At 40.5% G+C, this 18,145-nt stretch overlaps 2 protein-coding genes across 6 annotated transcripts in view; one reads left to right on the top strand and one right to left on the bottom strand.

The window, feature by feature from the left end:
• The first annotated feature begins 694 nt into the window (after positions 1-694).
• On the top strand, positions 695-12,025 carry LOC115588165 (E3 ubiquitin/ISG15 ligase TRIM25-like). Of its 5 annotated transcripts, none has more exons than XM_030428579.1 (10): positions 695-713; positions 3,873-4,488; positions 7,519-7,614; positions 7,786-8,019; positions 8,559-8,727; positions 9,037-9,069; positions 9,360-9,557; positions 10,400-10,435; positions 10,669-10,704; positions 11,363-12,025. In XM_030428579.1, the coding sequence occupies exons 2-10, from the start codon at positions 3,892-3,894 to the stop codon at positions 11,503-11,505; spliced, it is 1,542 nt and encodes a 513-aa protein (XP_030284439.1). In that variant the 5' UTR covers positions 695-713; positions 3,873-3,891; the 3' UTR covers positions 11,506-12,025. The 5 variants fall into 5 exon arrangements, with proteins under 5 accessions (XP_030284439.1, XP_030284430.1, XP_030284422.1 ...); XM_030428570.1 differs by lacking the exon at positions 695-713 and adding an exon at positions 819-957; XM_030428562.1 differs by lacking the exon at positions 695-713 and adding an exon at positions 3,314-3,546 and having other exon boundaries at positions 3,774-4,488.
• Positions 12,026-12,581: 556 nt separating this feature from the next.
• The window catches only part of dgke (diacylglycerol kinase, epsilon), a 27,938-nt gene continuing 22,374 nt past the window's right edge, over positions 12,582-18,145 (bottom strand). The window contains exon 11 of the mRNA XM_030428545.1: positions 12,582-16,224. Coding sequence (XP_030284405.1) covers positions 16,003-16,224 — 222 coding nt within the window. The 3' untranslated portion in view covers positions 12,582-16,002. The remainder of the gene's footprint in view (positions 16,225-18,145) is intronic.

Here is an 18,145-nt window from a genome sequence, read left to right as displayed (position 1 = left end):
GCACATTAATCATTATGCAATCTTAATAATACACAGAAACAGACTGAAATAAATTAGACAATGCAAAATAAAGTTATGCAGTGAAAACAGTAAAAAGGGATGAATAAATGACAGGAGCTGAGGGTTTATAAATTTAAGGGGCTGTCAACAAAAAGCAACCTCTCAGCCCAGAAAGGCCCACATCTATTTCACTGGCATAGTGTGCACAGAGGGTGAGACAAATAAATGTGCGACGATCCCTAGATGCGCACATCGGCAGCCACAGCAATTACACCATTAATCAACATAACAATATTATCAGGCATCATTTAACCATTGCACAAACACAGTACAGTGTTATATTTAGATTGCTGAATCACCCAGGATATAATAAAGAACAGTGACAGAACGATAATTTGTTACTCACACTCTCAAGGACGCACAAGACGGAGCAATCAACAGAAAGGGAGAAGCAAGAGTCCAGAAAACACAGCTGCAGGTAAAATAAAGTCCAAACTGCTGGGATGAACGAATTAAATCCAGAACTGCCGCTGTGAATAAAACTTTCTTCATCGACTCGCGCCAGACACTTCGCACAGTGCTGCAGAGGCCTCTGATTGGTTCAGCGTATCCTGCCATTAACTGTTCATGCGCGCTCCATGCACGTTCACGTGAACACCATGCTCAAGGCTGTAGGACTGTGTGTGCGTGTGAACTGTGAATGGGCTGATGAGGTATGTTATGTGAGAATTGGCAATGAAGGGCTAACCTTCTGAGCAGTCTGGCTGCAATTCTCAATCTGAGACAGGGAAAAATCTCTGGCTTGCTTGCTTGTCTGTAAAATCAGTTGGTGTCGTCTTGGGTGGCGCTTAACCCAGGATGCAGCGATGGTGCCCCTGCAAACGGGTGTCAGGGTTGGTCTGCACGTGGGGAGGCCAGCCTTGGCATTAAAATGTCTAAATCTTCGCAAAAGCAAAGGTAACAGCTGCTAGCTTATTTACGCTTCTTCCGAGTAAATAGGTTATAGAAACTAGCCATTTTCAGCATGTAGGTTGTGTGTTGTTGCTGTGTCATGTAGTGGTGGGGGTTTTTATAACAGCACAGACATAACGATTGTGGAAGGAAGGGATAATAGGTGTCCAGTGATAGATTTCATACCAACAGTCTACATCCAGCAAGTCAGACTGTGAGACCAGGTATGTTCAGCAATTTGCAGCCACACTGCTAGATGCCACTAAATCCTACACACTGAACCTTTTTAAATATAAACATGTAAGTGGTTGAATTGAAATAAGTTATAAGTTTAATCAAAATAAGTTGCATTACAAATTAACCAATGATTCTTATAAATAAAAGATGTTTATCTCTCACACACTCATTCATTCATTTGTGTTTCAAATTTGTTCATCCTTCATCCTCCACTTAATAGTGAACATTTGTACCAAATTTGAAGATATTCCCTCAATGCAATTTTGAGGTATGGTGTTCAAAATTTATGGAAGCCCATTTCCGCCACTTTTAAAAAAAATAATTATGAGATACTAAGTCATAATTATGAGATACTAAGTCATAATTATGAGATACTAAGTCAAAATTATTAGATACTAAATCGAAATTATGAGATACTAAGTCATAATTATGAGATACTAAGTCGAAATTATGAGATACTAAGTCAAAATTATGAGATAGCTAAGTCATAATTATGAGATACTAAGTCATAATTATGAGATAGCTAAGTCATTATTATGAGATACTAAGTCATAATTATGAGATACTAAGTCATAATTATGAGATAGCTAAGTCATAATTATGAGATACTAAGTCATAATTATGAGATAGCTAAGTCATTATTATGAGATGCTAAGTCATAATTATGAGATACTAAGTCAAAATTATGAGATAGCTAAGTCATAATTATGAGATACTAAGTCATAATTATGAGAAACTAAGTCGAAATTATGAGATACTAAGTCAAAATTATGAGATAGCTAAGTCATAATTATGAGATACTAAGTCATAATTATGAGATAGCTAAGTCATTATTATGAGATACTAAGTCATAATTATGAGATACTAAGTCAAAATTATGAGATAGCTAAGTCAAAATTATGAGATACTAAGTCATAATTATGAGATAGCTAAGTCATAATTATGAGATACTAAGTCATAATTATGAGATAGCTAAGTCATTATTATGAGATACTAAGTCATAATTATGAGATACTAAGTCAAAATTATGAGATAGCTAAGTCATAATTATGAGATACTAAGTCATAATTATGAGATAGCTAAGTCATAATTATGAGATAGCCTACTAATCAGGAAACGAAACCGTAGCTACGCTAAGTCTAGTCTAAAACGCAAATGGATCTCATCATTGAAGACTACTTCAGACGTGGGTTTGCAAATCGTGAGATTTTAACCTTATTGGAAGAAGTACATGACATTAAGTTAAGCCTTCGGACGTTGGAGAGAAAGCTGCAGAGGAACCGGCTTTGGCGGAGACGCAATAAAACAGATGAAGCAGAGGTAGCCTCCTTCATATCCCAACAGCTGCAAACATCTGGCCAACAGCACGGATACCGATGGATGCACCAGAAATGTTAGATGGCCGGACTCATCACAGACAGGGAAACTGTGCGCCAATTAATGAGACTACTGGACAGAAATGGGGTCGATCTCCATGCGCACAACCGTTTGCGACGGCGCATTTATGTCAGCCGTGGTCCAAATTATGTTTGGCATGTGGATGGGTACGACAAGTTGAAGTCTTACAGCATATGTGTTAGTGGGTGCATAGATGTCTTCTCTAGAAAGATGATATGGCTCGAGGCGTTCAAAACCAACAGCGATCCCCGAATTATTGCGGGGTATTTTATTGATGCCGTGTAGCTATCTCATAATTATGACTTAGTATCTCATAATTATGACTTAGCTATCTCATAATTATGACTTAGTATCTCATAATAATGACTTAGCTATCTCATAATTATGACTAAGTATCTCATAATTATGACTTAGTATCTCATAATAATGACTTAGCTATCTCATAATTTTGACTTAGTATCTCATAATTTCGATTTAGTATCTCATAATTATGACTTAGTATCTCATAATTTTTTTTTTATAAGTGGCGGAAATGGGCTTCCATAGGAAATAGGCTTCCATACTAAAGTCTTTTCATATCATTCAGTTTTTTAAAAAGTTGTTTTTCTGATTTATAAGGTGATTTAAGAAAAAGAGAGAGAGAGAGGAATCCATTAGAGATCTCTGTGAAAGCCTTCGACTTTGACGTCAACAACATGCCACAAAAATGCTGAACCTGGCTTTTATCCAATGTCCCGATTTCTGGTATGGTAACAATGGTGTTCATTTATTTATGACACTGGTCAAGTTTCATGGTGAGCTATTAACATTTTAGCATCAGATTAAAGAGTGGACATTGATACGCACGCACGCGCGCGCACACGCACAGTATTGGCTTCATCAGACGTCACGAGTCAGCATCAAAGCTTCTGCTTTTTCACAGCGAGCTGGAGTTAGCTGCACAAAGTAACCGCACTACAGGTAGGCCTACGTCGGCGTAAAAGTAATAATGCCTTGTTTCATAACGTAGACAGACGTTCTAAATAGACAAAGAATGTGTGTAATGGCTTTTACATGTATTCCTACCGTGCTGAGCCGTGTGCTGATGCTAATTATCACACAGAGCTGTCTCAAGGAGTGGCAGCGCTGCTACAGTCACACTGGAATTGTTTATTTCTCTTTTTTCCCCCCTTCTCGCCGTATTTCAGCTCCACGGTGTAATGTCCTTCGTTCACGAAGAACAGAGAGTGAAACAGGAGAAGGAAAATGCCTTTTCTATAAAGTTAAGTTTCGTTTCTCCCTCGCAGCTTCATCTGACGTCTCGTCATGGCCGACATGGAAGAGAGCCAGTTTTCTCTGATGAGTTTGGAGGATGAGCTGACGTGCAGCATCTGTCTGAGTCCCTTTGACTGTCCGGTGACCATCCCCTGCGGTCACAACTTCTGCCAGGGCTGCCTCCTCAACACCTGGACCGACACCTACAGCTGTCCTCAGTGTCGGACCCTCTTCGAGACCAAACCGGAGCTGAAGAAAAACACGGTCCTCAGCACCGTCGTTAAGACCTTCAACCTGAGGACGAGCAAGAGCGAGGCCAGCCTGGTGGTAGAGGAGAGCAAAGCGGAGAAAGATGATGTGGTCCGCTGTGACACCTGTATGGAGGCAGAAGCGTCCCAGACCTGCTTCACCTGCATGGCCTCTTTCTGTGAGGAGCACCTGCGGCCTCACCGGGAAAACCCAACATTTAGTGTCCACCAGCTGAGTGAGCCCGTCGGCAACCTGGCAGAGCACATCTGCCCGGACCACCACAAGCTGATGGAGTTCTTCTGCAGCCAACATGGCCGACCAATCTGCAGCTTCTGCCTCCAGCAAGTCCACAAAGGCTGCACCTTCATGTCACCTGATGAGCAGAGGAGCCTGAAAGAGGTGTGTGTTTGTCAATATCCAATCTGGATATTAACTATGCTGGATTATTTATTATTATGGAAGGAATCATTTCAGATTTAAAATATATGCTTTTATGCGTTCTTGATACTTAAAATGAATACAAGGAACATGGGGAAACAGCATCTGTTTTAGATTCATAGGTGCTGGTAGATTGATTTGTTACCTGAGTTGTCAATGGAGAGGCATCAGTCTTTACTATATGAAAAGATAACTCCAGTTTACATATTCAAGTGTGTTTACAGGTCTAGCTCCAGAGAAAGTGGCATGTAAACTGATACATTTCCTCCAGTGATGTCACTCAGTGAAGAAGTTGCATTGTGGGTCCTGTAGCCACAAGATTTCTACAAGGAAGAAGAACACGTGGAATAACAAAAGGCAATATCTGTGGCTGTGATAACTTCATCCAATCAATTTTAGCAGCCCCAAGCTATTGTGTGGAAAGCCTACCTGTTTATTAAAGGGATATTCCGGTGTTAGCAACAGTACAAATAGGGTCTCAGCACATAGTCCGGGGCATTAAAACTCCACTAGCTTAGCTGGATTTCTACTGAAAAGCTGACAAAATTTACCACTCTTCTGCAGCAGCTTCCCGTTGACGGGAAGTCCCGACGAGTCCATTACCGAGTGCAGTAGAGTTCCCGCAGCTCATGGATGAAAATGTATGATTATGACTCCATGGAAAAGCAATCAAAGTTCATATGTGTCTTACCCGCCAGTTTATAACAGTTATTATCGAGAGCGGAGAGGGAAAAGAACGGAATTGAGCATTTCTAACCGCACTTGGTAATCGTCGCGTCGGGACTTCCCGGACCCGGAAGCTGATGGAGGAGAGTTGAAATCTGTTTTTAGCTTCACAATAGAAATCCAGCTAAGCTAGCGGAGGTTAGATGTGCTGAGACCCTATTTCTACTGTTGCTGAAGTTTGGTGCTGTTCTGAGCATTTATGTGGCTTTTTGGTGGCGGTTTATATTTGGATCCATTTACTGCATTGTATTGTTGTCGTGCGGTCGTTTCTGAGGATGCTAAAGCTACGTGAGCTAGCGCTCTGCAAACTTTATCTCTCGAGGGGCGATCCTACTCGGTGTCACAGTGTGTTAGAACATGGATTAAACTTACACCGGAATATCCCTTTAACCTGTTCTTACCTGCGCTGACTCTGCCCTTCACTCATTGCACATGACCGAAGTCTATTCAAAGCAGTTGTGGCGAGCACACTGAGCTCTTTGTTTATGGACAAGTATGGCAGAGAAAGTACAGCCACAATTTTCTTTACCAGCTATACCTACAGCAGCTTGCACTGCCAAACAGAGCAAGAAAAGGAAGACCAAACAAAAACTAGTTGGATAGTTCAAGCGGTGAAACGAAACCCTTCTTTCCATTTTTCTGCTTAGTGTGTTTATTGTCATGCATCAAAACACAGATTCAAATTGTGAAAAGCTGCTAGGCAAAAAATGTGATCCTGATCAGGGTGCTTGCATGTCCAAGTTACATACCTGGTCAATATATTGTACAAACACCAAGCGCAGGTAGTGTTCTACTTTAGAGGCCAGGGGGCCCCAAGCAGCCGCTAGTTCCAATCAAGAAAAAACAAATGATACATTTTTTTTTTTTACATATTTAATAAATTAAACAAGTGACACAAATGATTTAAGACAAGATGATTCTTATAGTGTGACATGTGTGTCAATAATTTTCAAGCACAGGTGAATCTGCGGTTGTGTGAGGGGGGCCCCAAATCAAATTCTGCTTAGGGCCCCAAAATGCTTGGGCCAGCACTGGCAACATTCAAAATATCCTATTATCATGAGTCTAATACAATACTTGTTAGTTTTTTAATCACTGAGACAAAAACAAAACAAATGTAAAGTAGTCCCATCACTTATCTTAATGTTTTAGCTTTGCCATATCTAGTGTTACAATAGCCAGATGCTGCTAACTAACCAGCAATACGTTTTAACATCAAAATACACTTTCAAAACAATGTCTGAATGCTAAGAAAGCTAGCTTGATAGCTATCAGTATGAGCAATGGGTATGTAGGTTGTTTACGTTCAATATGATAATATATCATCTGAATGAGACATGAGGCAGCTACCTGTAGTTAGACGTGATGAAAACAATGCACCGATTCACTCTTCGTCCTACCACTACCAGTCATCAGACAGTGTGCATTCACTGTTTAGGGGGAGTGGCTTTAGAGAGGGGCTGGAATGCAGGGGGCGGGGTTTACTGGCTGGATACTTTCAAAATCTAGCCTTGGCCTGATGGTTTTTTCATCTTGCCAACCTCAGCTTTAACCCTCGGCTAAGAAGTGATCTGTTTCCCAAAAAGTGTTCCCAAACTTTTCCTTTAAGGTGGTTATCAGCTTATTCTAATGTTAATGCTTAATGCTGATATAGAGAAACATATAATTTACAACAACAATATTAAAGCATGAATGTACAATACAGTGAGTCATTTAAGACAACTACTAGATCAGTGGTGCTCAAATTAGGGAGCGGCCCACTCGGGGGGGGGCATCGAACCACTGCAGCGGGCTAGCATGGCCATGGTAAAGATATGGGGAGAAACTAAGTTGACTGAATATGATTAATGTATGGAAAATAAACACAATTTTGGTGATGCTATCGTGCTGACCTTTATATTAATCCAATAGAAGTTGCCCCCCCATCATTGTTAATGATAAAACTTGCAGGGCGGGAGGGTGTGAACTTCATCCAGCTTCTGAAGAGAGACAGAAAACGATAGAGAACCCCTGCAAGAGATCTGTTTATAAATGCATGTTAGCAATATGAAAAAATGTAGGTGTAAAAGATGACACTGCAGTATGCTGCTGTTTAAGGAGCAAACTGCCGTTATATTGCAGATGGTGTACACGCAGTAAAAAAGTTTTATTTGCATTGCATAGTAAGCCTTCCATTGAGGCCGTGGTGAGGAAGTAAGCAGAGTAGGTAACAAAAGTGACGTCGTTGACTGTGTACAGAGACTATGTTTTATGTCTGTCTTGTAGACCGACCTCAGAGACAAGTTGGGTTTGCTGAACGGGAAGATTGAGAAGACTGAGACTGTTATGTTTCAAATTAATGACATGCAGAGCAAGCTGAAGGTATGTTGTACCCGTTAGATTTCCCCCCTTTCATATGAATAGAAAACAAATGAAGTGGTGACTCATATACAAAAAAGGTAGCAATGGCAATTACATAATGTCAGTGTTTATATCTATTTACCTGTCCCTGTATTTACTGTATCTGTGGCTACTGTCATGATCCTTGCCTAGGAAGCAGCTACCAAGAGGAAGACAGCGTTTGCAGCTGTGTTTCAGCAGATGCGGGATATGTTGGCCCAAGAAGAGCGCGAGGCCCAACATGAGGTGGACAACGAGCTGGAGACGGGTCAGATGAAACTTCGGGATCTCATGAAGAGGTTAACCGAGAATACTGAGAACATGATAAAAGCCAGAGAAGATATCAACAGTCTGCTGAGTCAGTCCCAAACCCTAGCCTTTCTGCAGGTGAGATGAACATTGTCACAGACGGATGAAGTAGGGGACGGGGAAAGGGTAATGAGTGAAGGTTTAGCCTGAAGACAAACAAGGGAAAGTTGTCTCAATATTGAATGCACTTGGAATTTGTGTCTTTTAGGTTTGTTTAACCGGCCCCTCTTCATGCATTACTGAGACAACATGACTGAGGCAGAGAGAGAAATTGACCTGTATGTTATTTGGGTGCATGCTATGTTTCAGCCACCAAAGACTAAACATAAATAGGAAGCATTTTAACCTAAGCTGCAGAGGTCAGACGGTTAACAGGAAATAAATCAGCAATTTTTATTTTTCAAAACTGGCTTATACAATCAATTAGATATTATTCGAGTAAAATGCCAAACATTTGGTGGTTACAGATTTGCACATGTTTAAAATTCGTGCTTTTCCCTAAATGATCTGATTAAATGTCTTTGGGTTTGGACTGTTGGTTATATTAAACCAAAAAAAAACTGAAAGCTAAAATCACATCCCATTAATAAGTGCTTTCTTTCACTTGTTCCTCACAGGCTTCATTTGACTTGCCAAAGGCTACAAAGTTTGAGCCTCACACCCCTCGGATCAACCTGGACTCCAAGAAGGTGACAGCGACACAGGCCTTTGCTGCATCACTGAAGGAGCATCTGACAGAGATCTTTAAACAGCCTGTTGAGGCCAGACTGGTCACACTTAAACCAGGTGAATGTGCAGGAACATTTATAGTTAGAGATTTTACATGTCGGGATGTATTATGAAAGTATAATAGATCGTTTATTTCCCTTGTGTGATCATTGTATCCGAGGCCTCTTATAAACGGCTGTGGCTCAGCAGATCATCCACTAAATGCAGGGATGGTGGTACAATCTCCAGCTGCTGCTCACATGTGGAATTGTTCTTGAGCAAGACACAGAAACCATAGGTAGCAATGTAGCTTGCTGCCATCAGTATGTATGTGTGTGTATGTGGGCAAACTGTAAAACACTATGTAAATGCATTTACCATTCACAGATGAAAGAGCAGGAAGTACACACCTGGAATCAGGTATGTTCATCTCTATTAAGGTATTATTATAGCAGAAAATCTAAATACTGTTCAAGATGTGCCTATAATGAAATATCTGCGTGTGTATGACAAAAAACATTTGTATGTGCACGCAGTTTAAAATAAAATACCACTGTAAACTCTCTCAAGCACATATGTGCTTTAATGAGGGTAATCATTTAAATTAATTTCATTTCAGTTTGACTAGCAATTTGTAACACCCACATTTTTACACTGTATTAACACTTAGAAGTACAAAATGTCTTCTCATATCAGCCTCTCTGTTTCAGAACAACCAGATCCTCCAGAGCAGAGGGGACAGACCACATCCAGCGGTCCTGGTTGTCCACCCATCCAGCCATTCTTCCAGCCAGTTCCCGTACCTGTTTATATCGGCCAACATGGAGGCTGGAGTACATCCCAGTATGGACAGGGCCAGGCACCAGGCTCTTACAGGGGACCTCCATTTAGACCAGGACAAAAGACAGGTAAGATAGAAATCATATTGATCAGGGTTTCCCCCAGAAACCACCTCCCATACAACCCACACACTTTATGTTAAGAATAGCTTTTTTACTACTGAACAATATTTATAACAGTAACTTTCGTAGAATAGATGTAAAATAGAACATGTTGCTATTGTTTCCTTTTTCACAATACAGCTGTTAAACAAATACATAATCAACGTTCATAATTTTTGTAGGTTGCTCCTTCATTAAATCCTAAAAATGTGATCTACAGATGTGGTTGGTTTTACATGAGTTAATGCTGAGCACTAATGCGTAACTCATCATAACCATCCATGTACTGTATATCAAGTTCAACATTTTCAAAGGTTTACTGATGCACGTCAGCCCCTTTATAGGCTGTGATGAAAAGTTATTGCAAGCACATGGTCTTTATCAAAATTTGAACACGTTTCCAAAAAGCTAAAGAGCTAACAAGGCAGCCAAACCCAAACCTTGCTTATCTTATCCTTTTTTCTCATTTGTCTTCCGATTGAGCAGCACAACCTGGAACAGTTGAACTGGTGTCCCTGGGCTCACTGGTCTGCTCTGAGCTATCCAGTCCCCTATGATAGTCAATCGCATGATAATTACATACAAGCGGATGTTTTCATCTGTTGGTGACACCAGATCACCGAAGCCATCAGGAGCAATATCTGTATCCAATTTTATATATATTGTTTTATAATAGTCAAAATATTTCCTTTTGGCGAATGAGATGGACTGACTGTCATTGCCATTCACAAAGTTACAATGCAACTCTAGAAAAAAAGTCTTAAAGCCATAAAAATGTTTGTTCTTCTTTTGTCTTCTTTCTGATACAGAGAAGAAAAGTGATTCCAGTCACCACCCATCTCACCGTATGTCATGAATTTTCACTTGTTTATGAAAAATGTAGTACCACTGGCATTGTGGAGTTGCTGCCTGAATCAGAACCAGGTTTCTACATGCTGTATGTACATGCGCTGTAGTTTATTGAGAAGTCTTTAGTGAGAGTTACAGAGCATAATCAGCTTCAATTTGTTGTTTTAGTAAAACAAATGTGTTTCATGTCTTTCAATGTGTGTTGCTGTTTTCATCTTTCCTCATACAGACAAGAAAAGTGATAGCAGTCACCACTCCTCCCACAGTATGTCATTTACCTTTTTATATTCTTTTGATGACTGTTATCTTGTCGGTCATGCGCACAATTAGAAGGCTAGGTCTATTCCTATAGATTGACTTTTGATAGAACATCAGCTTAACCACAACCCCTCCTTTAGTTTTTGTTTGTTGGAGGAATGAAGCTGTTCAAAGTTATATTTATCGGTCTCACAGCATTTAACAGATTATCTGAATATTCACCTTTGTATGAAAAATGTTGTACCACTGGCCTGTAAATGTGTGATCCGACTTTGAGTTGTGTTCTGTATTTGTACAGGTGCTGTAGTTTGAGGTGTGGTTGTTTGACTAGAAATGTTGCCTTCCACTGAGCAAGATGTCACATGAGTTTAGCTTGGCCAGTAATAATCATGTGTCACAGGTTTAGCAACTCCCTGTTTGCCGCTTTCCAGACAACAGTGGAGTCAGCAGTGGACTCGAGGTCACAGGGAACTTGCCAATGAAAACATCAGTTTATTTACCTTTACTACATGAATTATCTGTATGCCAAGATGTTAGATAACTCTGGCTGCAGTTTGATAAGAGTTATTATTATAGAGAGTATTCCAAAAATCTGTTTGGCATGTGGCACCACTCTCATTCTGTGAAAGAACTGCTTAAGAAAGCTTTTTGTATATTTTCTTTAGAACACGACAAAAAGCCCCAGAGTGCTTCGGGAGGAAAAAAGCCAAGTGGAAAAGGATCCGACTCCGCTAAGGACAATCCTAGAAGCCATCCTTCATCAGGAAAACCAACCGGACCCCATCCACGCCCGCATAAAAACAAATAGATGCAGCAGCAGCTATATGTGCTACTGGAGTCCTGATACAACAAGTCAATATAACACTCCGTATGCCATAAATGTAGACACTATCAGTCAGTCACATGATTGCATAATTATATTGCTGTAACTGCTTAGATAAACTCAGATGTAGTAGACATTGCTTGGAAATGCAACCCCAGATTGTTGTTTCTTTAGTATTCATCCATAAGTTAAGGAAAGTTTGCATATTGTTAATTGTGTGTTTCGTCTTTCTCTGATCCATACACCTTCACCTTGTAGTTAAAGTTGTATACTGTAGTTGGCAATTCTGGTGTCAATCAGGTGTTTTGCAGCCCTTAATGAGAATTTTAAACAACAGTAGCCTTATGTTGGTGGGTGTCCCCCCACGCTGTCCACAACACTGCCTACGTATGTGTGTTCTTCTACATCCTTGTTGCTGTGCATGAGTAGAGTGTTGACTGGGGTAAGGTTAATTTTAAACTGGAGGCTGACCATCATTAAATGGCCCTGTTGTCAGTTTGATTTATAATATTAGTGAGTTATTGTTAAAAAAAATAATAGTTAACTGGTAGCACAATTATTTTGATTTCTGAAAGTAAAAGTATTTTAATAAGATAATAGCCCCCAGGTCATGTGACCCAGTGACTGCAAACCAGTGATGAATTATATTTCTAAATGGGATAAACAAGACACACATCTTTTGATTCCATGTTAACCACATCTTCTATATCAAATTTATTATGAAATTTGATTTCTTTTCGATAGCTTCCATGTAATGTGACCCCGTGACTCCAAATCAATATCAAAATATATTGGTACACGGGCCACGTTGGACACACCTCTTTTTATTGGACTTTACTTCTTCTTTTCTATATCAATATTTCCATCAAATTTCAGCAGTTTTTCAATAGCGTGCAGAAGCTATTGAATGAAATACTGAATTTTCACTGTCTAGATGAATGTCTGTCTAAAATGCAACTTAAAACTAACTTCACTGCGGTACAGTGTTGCTGATTTTGGGGTTGGCATCAGTTTTTATACCTGAAACTGTACAACACAACTTAATGAAAACAGACACATGGTTTGCATAAGAAAATATTTATGGGAATGTTTTAAAATTCAAAGCATCGCTTCATTACATTCGATTCAATCAGAATAGTAATTGTTTTATTGTGAACTATAAGCTTGTTTTTTTTCCAGACAGTTTCTTTGTCTTGTCATTTCTCTATAGCAGGGGTCATATAAGGCTTCCTTTTAGGACCACATTGTAGTCAAAATGATAATATGTTTTCTTTACATTCTTATCAGCCTTTTAAGGTTCTTTTTTTCTTACAGATATTTGACAGCAAAGAAGTAAGCCTATCAAATATATTAATTAAAATAAAAGCTTTTTGGTACACACAACACAGTAAATCGTCCTTGCCAAATTGAGACTATATAAATACTGCTATGCATCTGCCAAGATTTAACAATAAACTGAATTATAGGTTGGGAGTATTCAAAATAACATCATAATCATGTCCCTCCAACCGTTTCAGTAACACAAATAGGCTAAAAGTCTCTAGCCACACTAGTAACCTTATGAGGTGTAATAGTCGTTACACTCAAAAGTAACACATTTGTTGACCACTTTGCTGTTAAATCCTTATCAATGATGAGGCCCAATCATTTTGATGGTGTTCCAGAAAAAGGGCCAAGCTATGTAAATCAAAATTAAAGTGCATTGGCATTTTCAGTCTCTGGAATTCCCGATAATTTCTGTATCCCCTACCATTAAGTTAGCACACAAGCTAGGCAGTCGCCACTTTGTGAGCTGTTTAATGGGCACATGTCGTACGGCGGGTTTATCTGAAAAGAGCTTTCAGCTGCTGCTGGAAAGGAAATGAGTGGTGAGACTCAACTGAAACAGAAAATGTGCAAGCGTAAAATCAAAATAGCACTCACAGATGCTAAAGCACCATGTAAATCAGAGGGGGAACTGTGAAGTTGGTGATTGTCTCTGGGTTCATCACTGCTAGCGATGCATTTCACATTACACACAGTAATTTTAATCAATGTTAAAGGGGCTCTATGTAACAATTCCGAGCGGTTTACATGTATTATCACTTTTTTATTGGCCATATGTGGGCGGATTGTAACATGCCCTTCCCCGTCTCCATTGATTGCCTATACAGGGGTTGGATTTTCCACAACAGTCCAGAGGTTGAGACTTCATGCCACTCTTAAATGGCTGTCTCAGTGTGTCTCTCCGCTCTGCTAACAGAGCAACAGTAGCTAATGCTAGTTTAGAAATGGAGTCCACTAACATCTGGCCTCCAGCACAACACAGAAGTTCCACAGAGCCCCTTTAACATACGAATATTTATGAATGCAGTTTTAAGCTATTTTGCATTAACATCTGTATTTAGGTCCAACTCTAACTTAAACTGACAAGCTAGTATGTTAGTGTGCTGTCATGCACACAATCAGGATGTATTACGCTGATTTTTTAGCATGTTAGCATTTCGTTAAGCAGTAGATTCAGAAACACATGAGCGGACAAAAAGGAGCGTTTGATGAGAACAAATTTGACCTTGTGGTGACGCTAAATAAACACTAAGGTTTAACAAAATCACCAGAGGCCAAATTGCACCACAATTCATCGAGCGGTTATCGAGGTCTTTTACCCAGAAACAGTTTTTGGAACTAGAGCCATGCTGCTAGTGGGCTAAAAACCTGCGTTTGAAGTTACATTTCGGCAAATTCAGTGCGACACAACACACAAACTCTGGTAAACATGGATAAGGTAAAAGAACAGACAGGTGTCCTTGAGCAAGAACACATTCACCAAACACAGAGTGATGAAACCACTAGGCTTGGTAAACCTGCGAAAGAGGTGCATATTCCAAAAGCGTAGGCATCACGCGGCTAAAAACTGATCCCTGTTCAGCCTTTTGAGTGGCAAGTTGGCTCCAGGTCTCAGAAAGCGTTGACTAACATTCTACAGACATTTCTGATATGGCTGTGAGCAACAGGCAATTTTCTTACTCATTATGCAATAAACAGGACAACCTCAAATCGATTTCACTACAAGTAGGCAATTTGACAGAAACACAAATGAAATCTTGCACACATTATGTAGAGCACGGGACAGACTGAACCAACATAACTAAACAGATCAATGTCTGCGGGACAAAACACAGAAAAGTACATGCAGGATTATAATAAACGGCAGAGGTCAGGGTAGAAGACAGAAAAATACTGTCTTAAGTCTGCCACCCTGTGGTGACCATTGAGTGAAACAAGGATGGCTCTTAATAACATAAAATAACAACATGGGACAGCTTAATCTCATCAGCAGTTATCACTATCGGCAGCAACATCACAGGCCAACATTACGGTGTCATGTATGTCCTAAGCAGTGTAAGGTATATGTCAGTGTAAGTGCCAAAACAGTGCAGCACAAAATATGTAAACAAGAGGAACGATGTAAAGAAGAGGAAAAACAAAAGGTTTTACATGTAGGCAAGCGAGTCCTCTGAGCAGTTACTTGGCAGTAATGAACCAAGGTAAACAGGCTGTTCCCTGTTGCTCTCACAGGAAAGTTAAATATATTGTCAGGACTGTATCTTGGTACAATCTGAGTGTTTGGCGAGCCACATGAGACAGTGCATCACGAAGTGCATAAACCAGCACGGATGTCCAGTGATTGACGACGATTGCAGTTTTAACTGAGCCTTTGCTCTACCGTGATTCAGAGGCCTTTTGGCCGACACGAATTTCAAAGCCTTATCTCTGGTGACGATGCAGGAGATACTGAAAATGATCAACGTGCCTAAACAGATATCCTGTGCACTTTTTCCATCCATCATTTAGAGTCCAAAAATGTGTTTGCTGTTTGTTTGTGCTCTTATTGGAGTGTTTAAAAGAAAAAATCACACATGGGCAAATCTGCTTCACCTGCACATTCAGCCACTTAACATTCCTTGTGACTCCTCCTGTATTTACTACTTCATCGCCCGCTGTCGATGGACACATGGCTTTGAAGCTAACTGGTCAATTGAACCTGGGCAACTTGTTAAAAATGGCTCACTGATTCCCTGCAGGGCTGCACTGGGCATTCACTGTAAATAAAATACAGCATAATAAATACAGTATAGTCAACTCTAGATTTGTATGGCACGGGGGATCAGTGCAAATAAACAGCGATCTTTCTCTAAAACATGCGTCTCCTCCTGACTGTCCCACCTGTGGAGAAGGAACCGCCTGAGCTCTGGGTTATAATATTCGGGGAGTGTGGAGAGAACAGACGCAGAAACAAATCACAGCAGCCCAATTCAAAACGGACCTCTCTAACCCCTCTGAAAACATGTGACATGATTTGAAGATGAAGTGTGTCCAATGATTTCAAAGGAGGGCTAATGAGTGCAGCCGCAAGCGAGGGATTAATAAGAAACTGGGCTGCAGAATGAAGACAGAACCTTGGATGAGAAAAGCCTCAGATCACATGATGCCTGAGGTGGGTCATGCACGAGCCGAGGCTGGCCCCGGGGGCCTGGGTGAGTCTTGAGGGGTGGGGCTCTCTGTCTCCGAGGCGCTGGATTCGTCTTCGTCATCGTCCGTCTGCTCGGAGCTGTGGTACAGCATGAGGGCCTGGGTCTTGTGTGTGATGGTGATGGTGCAGGGACCCTGGGCCCACGGTTCCCCGTCCACCTGCATGGGCATCTTGGAGCTCTTGAGAACAAGCTGGAGAGAAGAGGATGACACCAGACACCTGAATATGAGATATCATTAACAGGGGACTTCTCTTTTCATATAATATTCTATATTGCTTAAAAGCCTAAGATTTAGTAAATAGTTAGTATTACAACATCCCAGAACACAAAGTGACGTTTTTAAGCTGCTTAAAAACGTCACTTTGTCCATAACCAAAAGACAAAAGACAACAGCTGTAAGTCCATTATTTCACACATGGAATTAGAATGCTTCTCGAGTGACCACTTGTGATCAGATCACACTTCCCCACTCTATATGCACATTGACAAATCACTGGAGCAAACAAAGAAGGACATAACTTCATGTGTAACATACACCAAATGTACAAGATGGCCAAAATAATTCTATATTTGTTGCAGACAGTGTTTCACAAAGTGTCTAAATCTTAACCTAACTCAACAACTCAACATTGAGGGAGTCTGGGGGGCTTTCTCCACAGGTGACAAAGGAGTTACCTATACTGGTTACTGTTTGCTGTGTTTGTAAAAACTGAACTTGTTTACTGTCAGTAAAATGTTGTCTTATATAATGTGAAAGTATGATTTACATGTTAAGAGTGATTATAATCACATCTAAAATCACCTGAAACAGAATATTAATCAAGGCCAGGCCATTAAGGTGCTCTTGATACAAGAAAGAACTGAATTTGGTCTCTATCAACTTATCTACAGACAGTTTTCAAGCTTTCATTAATCCTTGACTTAATGTCACATCAAACCTACACCCTTGGTTAGCAGCATTGTTTTCTATGACCTTGCACATAGCTATGCATATTATTCAAATACCAGTAAATTGAGCTCCTCCATGTTTTCCCTTGTTGTGCTTCCTGTGGTTGTCATGGTCACCTTCAGGTGGCTGTGCCAAATACCTATGCAGGTGCACGACTGCCATCCTCTCTCTCTCTTTGCCATTGCTATCATGTTTGCATTGATAAATAATGGAGGTGGCTCTGTAAGGCTGATTTTCTTTATTTCCTTTAAGTGCTGTAACATAGTTCATCCTAAGGTCAAAACACTCAGGCATAAGCAGAGTAATGTAGTGTATGCTGTTCCATGCAGCCAGGACTGCACAGGTTTGTACACTGGAGAGACAAAACAACCTCTTCATAAATGAAAGGCACATCACTGGAGGGCCGACCCCTCAGGTCAAGACTCTGCTGTCCACTCACATCTGAAGGACAAACATCATTCCTTTGAGGACAACAATGTAACGTCTTGGCCAGAGAAGACGGGAAGAAGGTGGTTTTAAAGAGGAGTAAAATAATCCATCTGTGTCAAACTGGAACGACCGTCTTTGAACAGAGGAGGTGTTTTGCTTTATCTATTTATCAGCTGATTTATAAGGTTTTAAAACCTTATATTTAAAATAATGCAGAAATAATGTAGAAAAACATGCTTGGGGTAATTTAAAACTGGTGTAATGACATGGTTTGTCCAGCAGAGTGCAGACAACGGGGGATAAAACAGCTGGTGTCGGTAACAGCTACCTCACTAAGGTTAAACTGTATTGCCAACAATTACCAACTGCCAACATAACATAGACACCATGTTCTGAAATGACACACTAAAAACACTCACAAAAAGTAACGTTTTAGTTTTAGAACCTAAATAGCAAACTTTTGTTGATCTGGTCGTTTTTATACAATTAGGAGTCTGCACGGGGTGTTTTATTTTGAAGATTTACCAGATTCTATGCTATTCCTGTGTCTCTGACTTCCTGCTGGCACAATCTGCTCTGTGCAGCTTGGTGCTGCTTCTGTCAAAAATAGACCAGGCATGGGGCGCCGTTTAGCTCAGATAGTAGAGTGGGCGTCCCGTGTACAGAGGCCTTGTCTTCGCTGCGGCGGCCCTGGGGTTGGAGTCCCGGCCTGGGGCCCTTTGCCGCTGTCACT

The sequence above is a fragment of the Sparus aurata genome, chromosome 1 (assembly GCF_900880675.1).
Source record: "Sparus aurata chromosome 1, fSpaAur1.1, whole genome shotgun sequence".
Lineage (NCBI taxonomy): Eukaryota > Metazoa > Chordata > Actinopteri > Spariformes > Sparidae > Sparus > Sparus aurata.
Note: the sequence above shows the minus strand (reverse complement) of the source record. Positions and strands in the feature narration are given on the sequence as shown.